This window comes from Scaptodrosophila lebanonensis, unplaced genomic scaffold, assembly GCF_003285725.1.
Source record: "Scaptodrosophila lebanonensis strain 11010-0011.00,11010-0021.00 unplaced genomic scaffold, SlebRS2 tig00000053-arrow-pilon, whole genome shotgun sequence".
NCBI lineage: Eukaryota > Metazoa > Arthropoda > Insecta > Diptera > Drosophilidae > Scaptodrosophila > Scaptodrosophila lebanonensis.
Window position 1 is genome coordinate 13,337,886 of NW_022060548.1, and position 14,574 is coordinate 13,352,459.

General features: G+C 39.7%; 3 protein-coding genes across 8 annotated transcripts; 2 read left to right on the forward strand and 1 right to left on the reverse strand.

Annotated features, from left to right (window-relative positions):
* Window positions 1-863: 863 nt before the first annotated feature.
* On the reverse strand, window positions 864-10,506 carry LOC115624350 (arrestin domain-containing protein 3). Its single transcript, XM_030519007.1, has 3 exons — window positions 10,057-10,506; window positions 1,120-2,478; window positions 864-1,049 (listed from the first exon to the last, which is right to left on the reverse strand). The coding sequence occupies exons 1-3, from the start codon at window positions 10,166-10,168 to the stop codon at window positions 991-993; spliced, it is 1,530 nt and encodes a 509-aa protein (XP_030374867.1). The 5' UTR covers window positions 10,169-10,506; the 3' UTR covers window positions 864-990.
* On the forward strand, window positions 2,736-9,114 carry LOC115624349 (tetratricopeptide repeat protein 14 homolog). 5 transcript variants are annotated; one of them, XM_030519003.1, is made up of 8 exons: window positions 2,736-2,897; window positions 2,956-3,277; window positions 3,341-3,552; window positions 3,605-3,783; window positions 3,846-4,064; window positions 4,153-4,673; window positions 4,891-5,185; window positions 5,960-7,196. In XM_030519003.1, exons 2-8 carry the CDS (start codon window positions 3,010-3,012, stop codon window positions 6,990-6,992), a joined length of 2,727 nt encoding a protein of 908 aa, XP_030374863.1. In that variant the 5' UTR covers window positions 2,736-2,897; window positions 2,956-3,009; the 3' UTR covers window positions 6,993-7,196. The 5 variants fall into 5 exon arrangements, with proteins under 5 accessions (XP_030374863.1, XP_030374862.1, XP_030374864.1 ...); XM_030519002.1 differs by having other exon boundaries at window positions 2,736-2,893; XM_030519004.1 differs by lacking the exons at window positions 4,153-4,673; window positions 4,891-5,185; window positions 5,960-7,196 and adding an exon at window positions 8,080-8,211 and having other exon boundaries at window positions 2,736-2,893.
* Window positions 10,507-10,899: 393 nt separating the features above from the next.
* Window positions 10,900-13,358, forward strand: LOC115624112 (arrestin domain-containing protein 3). Of its 2 annotated transcripts, none has more exons than XM_030518706.1 (5): window positions 10,900-11,018; window positions 11,077-11,224; window positions 11,802-12,169; window positions 12,232-12,733; window positions 12,804-13,358. In XM_030518706.1, exons 2-5 carry the CDS (start codon window positions 11,110-11,112, stop codon window positions 13,181-13,183), a joined length of 1,365 nt encoding a protein of 454 aa, XP_030374566.1. In that variant the 5' UTR covers window positions 10,900-11,018; window positions 11,077-11,109; the 3' UTR covers window positions 13,184-13,358. The 2 variants fall into 2 exon arrangements, with proteins under 2 accessions (XP_030374566.1, XP_030374567.1); XM_030518707.1 differs by having other exon boundaries at window positions 10,971-11,018; window positions 11,080-11,224.
* The last annotated feature ends 1,216 nt before the right edge of the window (window positions 13,359-14,574 follow it).

Here is a 14,574-nt window from a genome sequence, read left to right on the forward strand (position 1 = left end):
ATAATTAATTAACATGAATGAATTGTTGCAGCACAGTATACATTTTTCAAAAACGAATTCATTTGCCTTTTAAATATAGAACAATTAAAATCGAAATGGTTTGACACAAAACTGATTTTAAACTTAATAATTTGCTTTGCTCAAAATTATAATTACTTTAAGCTATGTAATTCAGAATTTGTTCATTTCTATGATATTTATTTAAGAGCTAATGCCATTGGACAAAAATGATTAATGCAACGTAAGCCCAAAATTGAGCTCAGGCAGTATATTCGTATGTCAACACGCCCTTTAAAAAAGCGTGAACACAATTCCGTGTAAGTATAGAAACATAAATATTTATATATTTTGAGATAAAACTAGCATTTTAAATTCGAACTTTTATGATCTTCAAAATAACTATTATGTTAATGCAAAGAAATAAATAATTTGAATGAACGAAACTTAAGTAAGAAGCCACAGTAACTGTGTCTGCGCAGCCTATATCTTAGTATACATATACATTTTGTTCGTTGAATATTTTTGTTTTGTTTCCGGTTTTGTGCATTCTGTATATGTTTCGTATTTTAAGTTTCATTTATATAATATTATTTAGAAGTAAGTCAATAGTTTTAAGAAGTTCCAAATTCAGCTTGCGTCATTAATAGAAATCATAGTCTACTTGTTTTTAAGTAAACGGAAAGTACATGTTTGAATAGCAGCTAAAAGCCCAATAGTCTTTAAAAATATTTTTTTTTTTTTTTTGATAATGAAGATGCATTAATTTCATTGCTCTGTTTTGCGTTTTCAAATTGGCTTAATATTTGTCTTAAATTATAAATGAAAGTTATAAATGATACCTGAAACATTTTCGGAACTTCCGTAACGAATTTCACTAAAATGATCCGACATATAATACTTCCAGAAAACAAATATTTTAAAAACTGTAGAAGTACTAGTGGACGTAACATCGGCCTGGGTGTATTTGCGGCTGCAACTTTGCAACTTTGCTCACTTTTCTGCCCCATTTGCCAAATTGGCATTGCCAAAAAGCTCCTCATACGATGGCGCTGTTGAACGAAATTCAGTTTTAAAAAATCCGTGTAATGCGTATGTATATTCTTTCAATTGTACACTTACGCAGTTCATTAGCACCAGGAGGCTGACGTGGATGTAAGAAAGATGAACCCGAAGATGTCGACGGCAACTGATTGTAGCCACTAGACTGTGGCAGCACAGCTGGCGATGGAGGAGTTAATGCCAGCAATGTATACTGCGGGGATTCGGGCAACGGATACGGTGGTACGTGGGGCGGTGGATAGGATTGAATCATTAGTGGGCTAGAAGAATACGGCATGTAGGGCACATTAGAACTACGCAGACTGGCCCGTGCTGATGGACTGCCATATTGTGATGACTGAGAGCCCGAGGTGTAAGACAACTCCATCCCGCCCCCGGCAGCACTAAGCGTGGCGGTCGAAGAGTCAGACGTGAAGTTCAGGGAGCTGCAGTCACTATATTGCGAAGAGTGAGACGGCGACCCGATAGACGAGTCCAACGGTGGATAGGTAGGTACACTTGCGCCTGCTACAGGGCCGGTCAACTCGAAAGGATTACCAGCGCTACACTCCGGAGGTCCACTGTCTGAACGAGATGGTGGCAGCGGTCTCTCTGATCTCTGCCGCGCTGACACATCCTGTGAGTATACCTTAAAAGGCAAATTTAGCACCAAATTCTTGAAGAAACCACGAAGTACTGCTTCAACACGCAGTTCGTAAGAAATTGTAATGACGCCACTCATTTCCTCATCACTTGGCTGCGCTGCTTCTGGCATTAGTAGCTCGTGGGCAAAGGAGCGTTCGCTCTTTTTGTGCACTGAACCCGTCTCCTTACTGGTTAAAGCTATACACTCAACTTTCTGCACACGCAACGGCACATGACTGTAGTAGGTTACGTACTGAAGCACAATAAAACGGAGCTTCTCCACATTTGTAGTACTATTGTTCATGATGGTCACACAAATGCGCAAAGGCTCACCACGCACTGCAAAGTCCTCCGGTAGCAAAGCCACCATCGTTATAGGACGAGTGCCAAACAAACTGATGGTCTTGGTTATTTGTTTTTCAAGCGGACTGGGATTCGTTCGATAGGATGCGGGAAGAGGCATATTCTTCACGACAGTAAATGGTATCGTATGTCGCTCATCGAAGGTCCAAGGACGCTGTATTAGTACGCGCATCTTGTACTTAATGCTGCCATGACTTCCCTTGAAACTGGACGGCAACGTCCGACCTAGCGCAACCGAAAATTCGAATGTGTGCTCTCCTGAGCTAAGCTCGATGCCTCGAGGCTCAAACTGCGGCAGCGTCGTTTCACTGTGCTCGTAGATCTCCTTGCTGGTATAAAACAGGCTGCGCGAGTACTCATTGTTGTTAGAGTTTTTGCGTAATATTTCCAACCATTTGCATTTGCCTTTACCAGTGACTTGTATTTTAACAGCTGCAAAACAATAACAGTAAAGTTATCAATTATTTAAAATTGAAAAGATAAAAACTCACAGAGAATATAACAGAATAAATTAGATTTATTTCTGTCAAAGCGACATCTAGCAGTTATTTTTGTAAAATGTATAATAATAGCTGCGTGATACACAACTTCAGCACTCTATGCAACACAGCACCCACCAGTGTTGCCATATTGTATTTTGGGCCTTATTTTAATCTGGGTGCAGTGGCGTACAAATAGTTTTCTTTGCAAACAATTAACTGTTTAACCGGTAAAGAATTATTAGAAAGGACTAATTTTTGAGTCTATCCATATACAACAAAAGGCGCATAAATATAAATTTCGACCATACAAGGGCTTTGTTATAGTTCTTGCGCCACCGCTATTATTTTTTGCGTGCATATTATACGTATGTATGTACATACATACAATGCATATACATACACACATACGAGTATATCTTTTTTCTAGACACACCTACGGAATCACATTATAATTCGATGGAGTAGCGTTGCATTTGTCACAATGAATGCAAATTACATAGCACGTGCGCTATGCTACCATGGCCAGCCTATGCAGAAAATTTGGGAAGACGAACGCAGCGTCGAGGATTTGCGCAATATGGGCCTTATTCAGCCCAATTATAGTGTGTATCAGGAACGCCAGAAGTTCTTCACGTTTCAGGAACGTGCTAAGCGCCTTAAAATGCACCAATTTTTGGCGCGCAAAGCAATCGATTTATATGATAGACACCTTGTAGCTAATGTTATGGAGGATTCTTTACTAGCCCAAGGTACCTCATTAACATTAACATTTTAGAAGGACCTTAAATACAGCAATTTTACATTTACGTTAGCTCAAGATTATGTTGTACCACTTGCACCATTCGAATACTTTCTGAACGTAAAGGACAAGGGCGATGGCGGACGTTATCGGATGAGTGCTTTGAAGCCAGGTGATATTATTTGCGCTGCGGTTCAAAAAATTGTGGGTTCAGCTCGCATTGTGGTCAAACCATTATGCACGGCAGAGCCTCTACATTTCTACTTAGCAGATATTCCCATCAAGGTGAGTACATGGGGGGAAATAGGCTTGCTCCAATATTTAAACGTTTTTGCAGGCAGCGTTGATTGGAAGCACGCGCAATTTCGCGCCTAACGATTTCTTACGCTGCGAAATTCTAGAAGTATCTGCCGATGCCGAGCGGCTAACTCTGGGTACAGCTCCTGGAAACCAGAGTAACGCAACAGACATTAAATTGGGTCTATGCGAGCTAACTGACTTTCCCAAGTACTATCGGTAAGGCAGGAAGCGATAATTATTTGGTCGACTGAACTCACATGTTATGTACTTACGGCTAGACAAATCCACTCGTTAGGATTGGGTCATACCCCACACTACGAGGAGCAGCTCCTTGAATCGTTGGAATTTCAAAACCCTAACTATGATGTGCTATTTCAAATGAATGGCATCCAACCCAATTCAAGTTTAACACTCATAAGTTACCTGAAAGCGGGGTTTCCAGAACAGGATTACGCAGCCGAATTGCGGCAAAAACAGGCTTCACAGTGGGCTTTTCGGTAAGTAGTCACTGCATTAGCTAGTGTTCCAAAAGCAACGAATATGTGACTAAATCCGTCATTATTACCTACCCGTGCTCCCATCCAGCTCCGTGGCTGATGGTATTGAGCATTTTAAAAACGGTCAGCAAGTCGAAGCGTTTCAATGTTTAAATAAGGCCTTGCATATAGATCCACGTAATGTGGAGGGTTTAGTAGCGCGCGGTGCGCTCTATGCAAATCGCGGCTCCTTCTTGAAGGCCATTGAGGACTTCGAGAAGGCGCTCTGTTTAAATAAGTACCATGTGAATGCGCGTAAATATATGGGCGAAACATTAGTTGCGCTTGGTCGCAGTTACGAAGAAGACAACCGGCTGCCAGAGGCGATAAAGGCCTATAACGATTGTCTTCATTTGCTGCCACAGCATGAGCAGGCGCGCCAGTTGCTGGATGCTCTTCAGCGACCGCAAGTAGCACAAATGTCCCAGCTGTATGGAGATATTCACACACACATGCCTGTTGGAGGAAACATGGGCAAAGCAGCGATCGTTGCAGCTCAAACAGCACATTCATCGGATGATGATAGCTCCTCCAGCGGTAGTGAGAGCGAGAGTGATGACCAGATTCCAAGTAAGTATTTCAAATCTTATCGCTCTACATTTATACTATACCCAAAAATCGTGAGTTTTCATACTAAAAATTCCTTCAATATTTTTACATCAAATTAGTTTAGTTTTAACGAGCTTTTTGAACGATAGTGTATAGATTCTATTTTCACGACTTGAGGCTTCGTGTAAATGTGTCCTTTACTTGCAACTGATGAGATCTAACCTATTATCACTTTTAGCTGGCAAACCCCACCATCATGGGGCCGGATTACATTTTAACCAGCCCTTTTATGCCATGGAGCCTGCCGTCAGCGATGCACAAAAGGCAAATGAGTTCAAGCTGGACGATGATGAGACCATGAGTAGCGTACGCAAACTATTGCGCGATGCCAACAAGCACAAAAAAGCAAAGAAGAAAGGCAAAAAGAAGCAAAGCAGGGGGCGCAGCAAGGATAAAGGAAATCCCAAAAGGGAACAACGAGATATGGATACTGTGGAAATGTTGAAGAAAATTGATTTTAATGAGGCCTATAGGTAAGTGTTTTGCGTAAATGTTCTTGTGTTTTTACTGTAATCTGTTCATGCATTCCGTCATGTACATTTGTGTGTATGTTTATATGACTGACTAAGTATGTGGACATTATATACTATGAGAGATTCACGCAAAGCCAAAGCTCAGCAAATTATACACATATCAATAAAGGTATTGAAAACAGATTATGAGTTTGCAAAACCTAATTCAATTCGTATGTTTGCACCCTATACCCAAAAGATAAATGGGTATACTAGTTTAATGTGAAAGAGGCGTGCCAGACCCCCAAAGTATATATATTATTGGTCAATATAAAAGATCAGTCCATTTTATAGCCATGGTAATCTGAACGAAAAGATCTCAGAAATTACAATAGCTGGAGCAAACTGAGCCTTAGGCAGGTTAAGTTTATGGTTTTGTTTTCTGATGGCCCCCACTCCTCCGCTATTAGTGATTTTCCATAACTTTCGGAATCTTCTCTACTGAAATTTGTTCTTTTTGTAGGTGGGTACAGAGTATTTGGGAGTTCGACCCGCTTAACTGTAGCATTCAATTCTTGTTTTCTTAATAATTAAGTATGAAAAGTTTTAGCATATTTCTAGTGAAAAATGTGTCAGTAAACTTTTTAAAGTGTTTAAACATAATATGCATAACACTCAGACAAGCCCTTCTCGTATGTAAATATATGATATGTTGTCGAAGGCAAGCGAAATTGAGCTTTGCGGGAATGTTATCTTATTGACTTGCTTGCCATCTATATCGAAATTTGCTTACAGACTTATGACCAGTGCTCGCAACGAGGCGCAACTTAAGGCTAATTTGCAGAAGTACATTGAACAAAGTCAACATTTTAGCTTAAAGCCGTCAGAATCTTCACCGCCCCCGCCACCATCAATCAATATGATGTCTAATGCATATGATCATATGGGACCTAGCACCTCCCAATATGCAGCATCTGTAGCTGCAAGCAGCAGTCATGAGGAGCGGCCACCACCCGCACCCAAATCGAACGAGAGCCAAAAACTTTCTTTTCAAATCAAAAAAATTGACAAATTCGGCATGGTCCGTTTGGCAACGCCTCTCAATAGACAGCAAAGTTCATCACACTCTCGTTCACGTTCGCGCTCAGGCACAAACTCGCCACATAAAAGGCGCAACGAAAGACGTCAGCCTAGCTCACATCGTAGTGGACCTCTGCGTTCTCACAGTCCTTCGCCCAGATTTCGGAGCCGTCGATTCAGAAGCAATTCCCGGAGTCGCACTCGGTCACCGGCTAGAAAACGATATGTTCCTGGACGATATGCACAGTTACGCGGTGGAAATCGCTACAATAACTTTCTCCGAGACCGATCACGTTCACGCTCTTTTGGCCGACGTCGTCCATCACCATTTCACTCGCGCCGACGCACCCCCTCGCCATTTCAGCCGCGTCGTCGCACTCCATCACCATTTCAGCCACGTCGACGCACTCCATCACCATTTCAGCCACACCGTCATTCCGGATCCACAAGTCCAAAACGGGAACGTAATAATCAACGAGGACGTGGGCGCGGTCGCTACACTTGGGTCCGCACAGCCGATGCTCGCACCAATGTGGATAAGCACGCCGACAGCAATGGCCAACGAAGGAAGAGTAAGAGCAACGATTGTGCTGGAAAAAAACCACCAAATGCAGCCGAAAAAGGTAATGATCCCACTATTGAGGAAATCGACGAGATGATCAAAGAGGCGCGGAAGGAACGCAAACAGGGAATTATCGAGAGTGATAAGAATATTCTAAAGAAAGTGCAGTCAACGAACGAAAAGTGATAGCTAAGTTGACAACTTTAGCAATGTAGGTGGGACTGGACCTGCAGAAATGTTGGCAGCAGCTTTAAGTTTCTTAGTCTATGCACGATAATGGTATTTAATATGATTGTAATAAGTTCTCTTTTTCGGCGTTTACGCCTATTATTAAGAAAACCACACCAATAAAGCTTTCGAAGCCCTTTGCATGATTCGCATGATAAAGTATAAATATTTTTTTTAATTTTTCATACAGTTAATTATGAATTACAATACGCTCGAATATGCTAAAAACTGCACATGGCAGTAGCAGTAATACCGGCTATAACATTCACAATAGACGGCGCAACGTTTTCAGGGCGCATTTGAGACGAACGTATTTTCTCACCAATACAAATATACCGCTGAGAGCACCCTGTCTCAATTGGCTATCTGGTATTGGTTATCTGTGTGTGTTTGAAAATCATACGAGCCGCATACACACATACCTGTGTGCATATGTATGTACGTACGAAGTCTGGAAGCTAAACAAAAATTAAACCCATTCAAGATTTTGCCTTTTAGTTGATTTTTGGTTGCGACGGCAACAGGATCGCCCAATTTTGGGATTATGTGCATAGCAAAAATAAAAAAAATTATTAAGGCAGCAGTTGAAGAGAACAACGTGTAATCAGAATACAGGCAACAAAAGTAATAAATAAGTACATCGGAATATACGAAACAGCGCAGCTGGGCTATTGTACTGGCTACTGTATACAAATTTAGATGTTCATGTAAGTGCCAATTTACATAAGAGCTTGGCCACAAAGTGTAAGAAAAAATAAAGTAAATTGCGCCGACTTTAAACGAAAAAAAAAAACAAAATATAGCAAACACACTGTGTTGTGTAGCGACTTGGACTTTGAACGATAAGCAAGCAGCAACAACAATGAAAAGACAAAGAGCATAAAGTTATAAGATGCCGATTTGCTGCCACTGCTGTTATTGTTGGTTCGCCCGGCCTGTCGGCTGCCCTGCACCTGTTGCTTGGTGCCTTATGTCCCAACTAATATGGCTTGTATTACAATGACTTCAAAGCATTATTAAGTTTCGCTCTGTTTGTATTTTACAGATGACCACACCCACCCCCACTATAATGTACACAAAAATCTTTCGTGCTGTGATAATCGGTGCACCCGGCTCTGGCAAGGGGACCATATCTGAACGTATTGTTAAAACCTTTGGCTTTCTACACATCTCCTCTGGTGACCTGTTACGTCAAAACATTGTAAAAAACACAGAATTGGGCAGGAAGGCCCGCGAGTTTATTGCCGCTGGCCAGCTAGTGCCCGATGATATTGTAACAAAGGCGATGCTGGGGCGCATCACTGAAGTCGGAAACAAATCTTATATACTGGATGGATTTCCCCGAAACAGTGAACAAGCTGAAGTCTTGTCGGTTCGAGAACAAATCGATGCTGTTATTAATCTAAACATTCCACACGATGTCATTATCGAGCGTGTTAAAAATCGTTGGATTCACGCGCCGTCTGGACGCATCTATAACATAGGTTTCAGTGATCCTAAAGTCCCTGGCAAGGATGATGTCACGGGAGAGTCTCTGACACAGCGAGAGGATGATAAGCCAGAGGTAGTAAGGAAACGTTTACAACTATACGAAGAGCTTATGGATCCAGTTTTGTCCTGGTATGACAAACGTGGGCTAGTAACCAGCTTCAAAGGTCGTGAAACCAAAGAAATATGGCCACGTGTCGAACGTTTTCTCAAGGATAAGATCAACAAGGGCTAAGCCGTGGCCTTAAGGCATATTGTGCCAAGCCATTTTTTTTATTAATAGAAAACAATATAAGAAAATCATTGCCGTCTCAATAAAGCCCGAACATGTTTGTAGATATATCGTATGTGTACATGTGTATTTGTACACTGGGCTACGCCTTCTGTGGTTTTGAGCTAATAGAATATTGTGACAAATTAGTTTCATCTGCGAAGCCATACGATATAACAAAAAAAAAACGAATTTTCCCAAAAAGCCAAAATATTTTCCCTTACACAAAAGCGTCTCTTGGATCAGCACACATAAGTACTATATATACGCAGTGCTATATAATATATTTGTACAAATAAATGTGCAATGATAATAAATCAATGCTTATATTGCGTACATATTTTGGAATTTGCTTGTATGTATGATATGAAATTTTTTCAGCAACGGGCAAAAAATCAAAGCAGCCGTATGGCTTCAAAGGTAAACTAAAATGCCGTTTGTTCGCGAGCGTAGCGTACTTAAACTTGAAAGATAACAGTGGCGCTCTCGCAACAGTCTCACGCACACATCCACGAATAAAACAAAACCATCATTCTTACAGTACTTATTGCTGTACCCAGATATAAGATTTTTTATTTGTTACGAACGCATACAAGAGTGAGCATTCAAAGCCACAGATGCAAAAACGTGTATTAATACTAATCCATGTAGGGTTCTTTTCCTACCCTTCACTGAGAAATTAAAGAAAAGATTGTATTTGGCATGCAAATTTGTACAACTTATTGAGATACAGGGACAAAAAAGGCTTTAAAACAGCTTTATATCTGCAAATTGATTGAAAACAAAATTGCATATTTTATAGAATTGTATAGCATTGCAAATCCGCTCCTATATTTGCTCCCGAAGCTGTTTTGGGAGTAGAGTCTTTTGTTTCTATTTGGCTTATAAACAAACACAACCTTTTCAATAGCAACGCACCTTATGTGCAAGAGACCAAACAATTAGGAAAATAGCTTAAAGAAGCATTTACTGAAACGAACGCGAGATGAGTGTGTCAAATAACTACCGATAATTAATAAACATAATTATTCATCAAAGAACTCATGCAGTAGGCACATTTTTCATTGTTGCCCCTGTTTTCTTGAAGCTTTTAAGAAATTTCTTTGATTTTGCTAATGCGGTTTCTGTAAATGTACGACTGCAAAAATTACCTAAATGAGTCAGGTGCGGCGGATGAAAAAACTTTTAACTCAAGATTCGCAAAATATTGGAACATGTATGTACATACATACATATGTTTCAATGTATGTATGTTAAACTTACCGCGTATTTTGGTACGTTTAATAACGTTTAACCAAATCTCGCCCCGTATAATGTCACCGGCGAAGTAAATATGATCCGGATTGTGCAATGTGATGCGCAAACGTTCGGTCATCGTTGCTGCTTTTCCTGTAGTGCTCTTCTCATTAAACTGCACGACAAAAAACAATTCAACGCATCCAAAAATATTTTCGCCAATATTAATATGCCCCTACATTGGACCACGACGCATCGCACTGCACACCGCGCCCTCGACTATAAATGCAAAACTATATACACACATACATATGTACAAGCACATAATACAACTCGACGACTAACTACACGCGTCTTTCGATTTTCAATTAATTGGCGTACATTATTCACAATTAGAAATGGCACTACTCTTTAACGAAAAGGCTCGCAGTTAATTTCAGAATTTAATACGTTCCTGTATGGGCAATCCGAGGACAGTAAGCCAAAACAATATTTGAATAATTTTATTAAAACTCCCGAGAAACAATTTTCTTTATTTTGTTGGCTGTCAGGGAACAGCTGATAAAACGGCGTTGCCACCCAACGCGACTGGGTTGAATTTTAAACAACAAAGGGCCGTTGAGCGCAATCATATAGAAAATCATTTTAAACAATTGATTAGTACACATGCGAGTATGTATGTACTTACAGATACCATATAATATTCCGGTTTATACATATTTATGGAGTAAAATAACACTGCTGAACCACGTACCTTCTTATTTCTACGCTATTAGTGCAACGTAAAGTACGAGCGCTATCGTTCGTAAAACATGTGGCTATACCTTATTTATTAATCCACTCTGGGTTTAGTATGAAATTGTTGCTTGGTGCGTGTGTCCGCATTTTCGCGCATAGCGTTTGCTGTTTGCCTCAGTGTCTTCTACTGCTAATCCCACCCGCTGTAACAATAATATAACAATATAACAAATTCAAGCATTGGATTTCCTGTAAGCGAAAGCAAGCTTTAAAAAACACATTTACCAAAGAAAATTATTGTTGTTCCAGTAGCAAGACGAGACAACGCCCCTCACTGCCAAGATGAGTAGCAAAGTAACATTTGCATTCGATAACAATCCACTAGGTGTATATTATGCCGGCCAGGTGATTTCCGGGACAGCAGAACTTATCACAGAGCGTCCCAAAACTATACGCTGTAAGTTTAACAAGACAATAAAAATGACGTCACCGTCACTGTTCTTCATTAACTTGAATTGCGTGTGCGCATTATATTTTTGTTCAATTTCGTTATGTTATTGTAGATGGGTAGCACGGACAAATGTTATTATTGTAGCAGTTGGCCATTTGATTCTGTAGGGACAAAAAAAACAAGTTTTTAAATTCAACAATATCGAAGCATTTTTTATTCTATTTGAGTTGTTTGCGCCGAACCGGCATGTGAAGTTAGACAGCGAGCAGATTGTCTCTGAAGTTTGTTGGAGTTGAACCGGTTATAGGTCTAGTAAATTTGTACGCACCCGGAAGTACAATCAGCTAAAAACTAAACGCTCGCGTATTGTTTTATACATTTCAACACAAACCAATTATGCATTAATTGAATAAGCACTTTTTTATATTTTGAAGTACCGTATATTGTGAATATTTATAATTCGATGTAAAGACCATTATGTATGTAAACTATGTATGAGTGACCACGAAGAGCTTAATAGAACTACAAAGCAAATTACTGCAACGTACAATGTAGCAAGTGCGACTGTTTCTCCCACCCACAGCTATTTTCATCACCGTGAATGGTTTCGTTGAGACACGCTGGCAGGAGGACGTTGAAAAGCCCGGCACCGATGGCAAGCCGATTAAGATAGTTGAGACTCATACAACTACAGAGATTTATTACAGTAGTGACAAATATGTGTATGGACAGAGTGGTGGATCGCCACTGGAGCTGCCAAAGGGAAAGTATGTTTTCCCATTTCAGGCAGCCATACCGTTGAACGCACCCACCTCTTTTAATGGTATGCACGGACAGATTAAACATGAGGTGACCTTGACAATTGACCGCGCAGTACGCTACAATAATATTTTCAAGCAATGCTTTACGGTGATTTTGCCGTACGATCTGAATCAACAACGCGAAAATCTCGTGAGTCTACTTTCTCAAGTTTAAAATTTAAATTTATGAATAAATTTGTATTATACTTTTAGCAACCACAGCATCGTGTCGAGGAGAAAACCTTTTGGTGGGGATCATTGTTTGGTGGTAAGCCAATGATTATGGATGTCAGTACATCGTACAGTGGGTATGTGCCAGGACAGAAAATACAGTTTAAAATTCTCCTCGACAATCAATCGGAAGTGCAATGCCAGGACGTCAAGGTGCGACTGTTCAAAAATGTGAGTTATCGTGCCAATTCTGGAGAGGAGCAGCTTAAAAAAACCGAGGCTCGCATTGCTGATAAACACTGTGGCGAGGTCTTGAAACACAACAAAGCCGAGTTCAAGGAGTTTCTAATAGTGCCGCCAACAACACCCACAACGCAATCGCCACATGATCCCATTAAAGTAAGCTACACGTTGCGTTTCATAGCCAAAACTTTTCGTTTGCATGGCGGGGGTGATCTGGTGGTGAATTTCCCTATAGTTATTGGCACAGTTCCACTTATTGGAACAACCGACGATCAGGGACTAGCAGTGCACACCCCCTTACGTAAGTTTCATTTTATAAAATGCACTTGTTATATCCAACTTCTTTATAATAATAATACAATTTTATCCAGGTCCACCTATTTTTCAAGAGGATGTCAACAATGAACAATTCGAGGCAAATACTTTCAAACCTCGTTATCCCGTATTCTTTCAAAATGCGCTTCTTCAAAATGGCGAAGGAAACTGCGCTACATCCAATATACCGAGCCTTTACCCAAATGTCGCAAATGCGTCAAAACTATCACTACCAAATATTGGGCCAAATCCAATTCCTGCTGCTGCTGCATCCAATCCGCCATATCCGACAAAAACTAACGCGCCAACTGCTACCAAAATGAATACAGGAAACGGAGACGGCGCTTTCGAAGTGCTGGGATTTAGCATACCACCGGACTACCAGCCCACAGCTAGTGCACCTGCAGCAGCCAGCAGCGACATAGGCTGGAAGTAAATCTTATGAATTTATTTTTTTTTTTTTAGAATCTGCCACAGAAGTTGAATTTGCACGAACTGAAAACAACAAACACTTCATATTTTAATTAAGTCCGTGCTCGTGTTGACTCAATAAGGCACAAGGAAATACGATTTAAAAAGCAAATACGAATTATTCCACTTTTTGCACATAGTTATGCATTTGTATACATATATTTTATTGTTGAATAAACAAATTATGTTGGAATACGCATATCTACAAATTAACAGAGTTAACGGTATAATATAATATATGTACATAAAATAATTTACATACATATGTATGTATGTATGTATGTAATTTATAGCGTTTCCTTAAATTGGACTACCATTTACATAAAAATGTATGTATGTATACAAGTATAAATAAAACATCCGCTTTCTAGTATTTAAGTATCCCCTCAGCTTCCAAGCTCCTACCAGTTAGGACAAACTGTTTTAATATGTAAATATGTACATACATATGTATGTATGTATGTATATAGAGATATGTATACATATATATGTATGTATAGATAATGGACAACAATTAAACTAAGAAGAACAATGTAAGCAAAGTAGATACATATAAACAAATATGTATACTAATAAAGCATAACCTAGGAAAATTTATTTCATTTATTTTATTTTTGGACAAGCGAAACAAGTACAATTTGTATTGCTTATGCCTTTAATCTCCTGAGAGTATTATTTGAAAAGATCACTGCTTCGCTCTTGATTACCAACCTTCTAAGAGAATTTATCACACTCTTGTATGAGCTTAAGAAACAACGACAAAAACACCAACAACAGCAGCACGCACACAGAAAAAACGCTCTCTTTCAGAACAGCGAATACGATCTAAAATGGCGGCTGTTAGTGCTTTTATATTCAATGCTAGGCTTGTTTGTTTCAGTTCGGCTCTTGACTCCGCAGTGTTCAGATGTGTGATGCGCACTTGTCTCTTCGTAAAATCGTAATTCTCGGGAAACTTGTATTGCAGACTTAATAATTGGAATGTACAAATCTAACTGTGTCGGTGCCTGTGGATTTGTAGAGAAAAGTCAATGGAAAGTGAAATGTAATTTTGTTTTGTTTTGAAAAGTGATGTGCTAGTTTTGTCTTCTCTACACATACATATTCATATGTATAAAAAATATACAATTAATCGTAATTAGCGCGAAGCTTTGTGCAGTATTCTAAATAATTTGAAAAATCAAAACCAACTGTGTCTGTCGGTGCCGGTGCGTGTGCATTTGTAGAGAAAAGTCAATGAATAGTGAAATGCGCCAAAATTCAATAATTTTGTTTTGAATAGGGATGCGCTAGTATTTTTCTCTACACATAAAAATATATACATGTTCATATGTACATATGCGTACTGTTCTAATA